Source organism: Buceros rhinoceros, unplaced genomic scaffold (genome assembly GCF_000710305.1).
Source record: "Buceros rhinoceros silvestris isolate BGI_N320 unplaced genomic scaffold, ASM71030v1 scaffold28308, whole genome shotgun sequence".
Classification (NCBI taxonomy): domain Eukaryota; kingdom Metazoa; phylum Chordata; class Aves; order Bucerotiformes; family Bucerotidae; genus Buceros; species Buceros rhinoceros.
The window spans coordinates 3,340-6,194 of NW_010427879.1; the positions used below are offsets into that span (position 1 = coordinate 3,340).

General features: G+C 60.8%; 1 protein-coding gene across 1 annotated transcript in view; it reads left to right on the forward strand.

Moving 5' to 3' along the window:
• Positions 1–2,855, forward strand: part of FGD2 (FYVE, RhoGEF and PH domain containing 2) — a gene marked incomplete at its 5' end in the record, with an annotated part of 8,012 nt that overhangs the window by 1,423 nt on the left and 3,734 nt on the right. Inside the window, 4 exons of the mRNA XM_010142086.1 lie at positions 543–691; positions 1,705–1,861; positions 1,961–2,099; positions 2,658–2,716. Of these exons, the coding sequence (XP_010140388.1) occupies positions 543–691; positions 1,705–1,861; positions 1,961–2,099; positions 2,658–2,716 (504 nt within the window). The remainder of the gene's footprint in view (positions 1–542; positions 692–1,704; positions 1,862–1,960; positions 2,100–2,657; positions 2,717–2,855) is intronic.

Sequence of the window (2,855 nt, forward strand, 5' to 3'; positions counted from 1 at the left end):
GGAGCTGCTGGAGACGGAGCGGGCATACGTCAACCGCCTCCACCTGCTCGACCAGGTGAGCTGGAGAGCAGAGGGGCCGGGGCGGCTCTGGAAGGCGATACCCCTGCTGCCCTCTGCCCCCTCCAGCGCAGCTGGGCCACCCCACGCTGACAGAGCAGGCAGGGCCACAGCGTGGATCCACAATCACCCGTTTTCCTGCGCTCCTCGCAAAGCTTGGCCCCTGTGGCAGAGCCCGGGCTCAGAGCAGGGTACGCAGGCCAGGGACTGTTCCCTGGAGGTGTGGGCGAAAATGAAGCTGAGCAGATGAGAGCCACGCTGGGCTGATGATCTTCACAGCCAGAGAATGGGTCTGGCCTTGGCCTTTCTTACACTTCCAAGGAGCAGCTTTGTCCCAGCAAAGCCTTCCAACCGCCCTTCTTCTCTCCTGGGGCCTGAGACTTCCCTCCTGCACAGTCAGGCCCTTTCTCTGGGCCAGTCTCTGAGAGGGCATGGGATCCTCAAGCCTCTTCCTGCCCCTTTTATTCACCCCTCCTTTCTTCCAGGTATTCTACACAGAGCTGATGAGGGAAGCCAAAAACGGGAAGACGGTCCCGGAGGAGGTGGTGAAAATGATCTTCTCCAACATCTCCTCCATCTACCAGTTCCACGCCAAGTTCTTCCTGCCTGAGTTGCAGAGGCGCATGGAGGATTGGTGAGCTGCCAGGGGAGGGCAGGGTGCCCTCCTGCTGTACCGGAGTGGCAGAGCAGTGATGGTCTCCCACCAGGACCAGAGCTCAGTCTGGTTTGCTCCAAATGGGCTGGAAAGCAAAACAGTCCAGCCCAGCTCAGGGTATTTAGTCACCCCCTGACATTGCCAGTGCTTCAAGGGTGCCCAGGCCTGAATGGCTCCGGCTGGAACCAGCACTGGTGTGGCGAGCCCCTCGGCTCCCAGCAGCACCAGGGCAGGGACCGTCCCCCTGGACTGGGGGCACTGGGGAGGCTGCACCTTGAATCCTGGGTTCAGTTCTGGCTCCTCACTCCCAGAAGGACACTGAGGGGCTGGAGTATGTCCAGAGCAGGACAACGGAGCTGGGGCAGGGTCTGGAGCACAATGCGCTGAGGAGCGGCTGAGGGACCTGGGGGTGTTGAGCCTGGAGCAGAGGAGGCTCTGGGGAGCCCTTCTGGCTCTGACAACTCCCTGACAGGAGGGTGCAGCGAAGGGGGGCCGGTCTCTACTCCCCAGGGACAAGTGACGGGACGAGAGGAACTGGCCTCCAGTTGCCCCAGGGGAGGTTGAGGTTGTCCCTGAGGAGCCATTTCTGTCCCGTTGGGGTTGTGCAGGCGTGTCCCAGTCTGCCCAGGGCAGTGGTGGAGTCCCCATCGCTGGAGGGGTTTCCCAGCCATGTGGAGGTGCTGCTGAGGGACAGGGGACAGTGGGGACCTGGCGGTTGCTGAGGTACAGGGGACAGTGGGGACCTGGCGGTGCTGGGGGAGCGGGTGGGCTCAAGGAGTTGAAAGGGCTTTTCCAACCTGGACTGTTCTGTGGTTCTGGCTGGCTGCAAGCTGGGGACATTCTGGTTCTGGAGAGAAGGAAGTTGCATGGGGATGTAGTACATGGCAGCAGTAAAAGCCTCTGTCCTGCACCGTGCACCTTCACTTTGTCCCTCAGTGTCTGTCTGGCCCCACCAGTCTGAGGAAGCTGCCAGTCTGGGTTCCCTCCCGCAGGAGCTGCAACCCGCGGATCGGAGACGTGATCCAGAAGCTCGCACCGTTCCTCAAGATGTACGGAGAATACCTGAAGAACTTCGACAGGGCCGTGGAGCTCATCACTGTCTGGTCGGAGAAATCCCCGCCCTTCCAGGAACTAATCACTGACATCCAGGTGATGCCCCCTGCCGCAGCAGCACTCCCCAAAACCCCCCCGCAAAGGGGAAGCAGCGGAGGGTGGGAGCTGCCTCGGCCGCTGTTCCTCTCTCCCCAGAAGAGGAAGGTCTGTGGTAACCTAACGCTGCAGCACCACATGCTGGAACCTGTGCAGAGGATCCCGCGCTACGAGCTGCTCCTGAAAGATTATGTCCAAAAACTCCCGCCCAAGTCCCCAGACCGGGACGATGCAGACAGTAAGGGCTCTGCCTGGCTGTCCCCACGGTGGGGAGGGACAGGGTGGGTTCGGAGGGGAAGTAACAACCCCTGATGTGGTACGTGGGCATCAGGATACCAGGATTCTCTCAGCAGCTGCCCTGTACCCTTGGATAAACCTCTCGGTCTGATCCTTTTCTAGTTGGAAAAGGGATTAATCTGCCCTTTCGGGGTCTGTGGAGGTCAGTGGGGAAGGTGGGTGGTGTTTCAAGATGATGGTCCCTCCAGACCATCCCCCAGGGAGACCTGCAGTGGTTGGGGGAGCTACCAGGCCCGCAGGGATAACAGCAGTTCCCAGTCGGGCTGGGACGGAGCAATAAAGGAGCCGGCTGTCTGTCCCCCAGGATCCCACCACCCCACTCCACACAGCCCGGGCAGAGCCAGCCGCTTGTGCAGTGTTCCAGAGCCGTTCAGGTTGTGCCCAGGGGAGGGCAGTGCCCACCACACGCGTGTCTCCCCCGCGGGGGAGAGACCAGGGGCTTTTCTCCCACAGCTCCCTAGCAAGTGCCTCACCTCCTCCCTTTCTCTCCTTGTTGCAGAGGCCCTGGAGATGATTTTCATGGTGGCCAAGCACTCCAACGCAGCTATTGCCGAGATGGTGAGTGCTTCGTTGCTCATGGCACAGTGATTTGCCAGATTTCCTCACAGAATCATTGCGGGGCGACTCAGTGGAGCAGAGCCCTGCCCTGGAAGGGACAGGAGCACCACGGGTTCAGAAGGGAGCGTTAGACCATGCT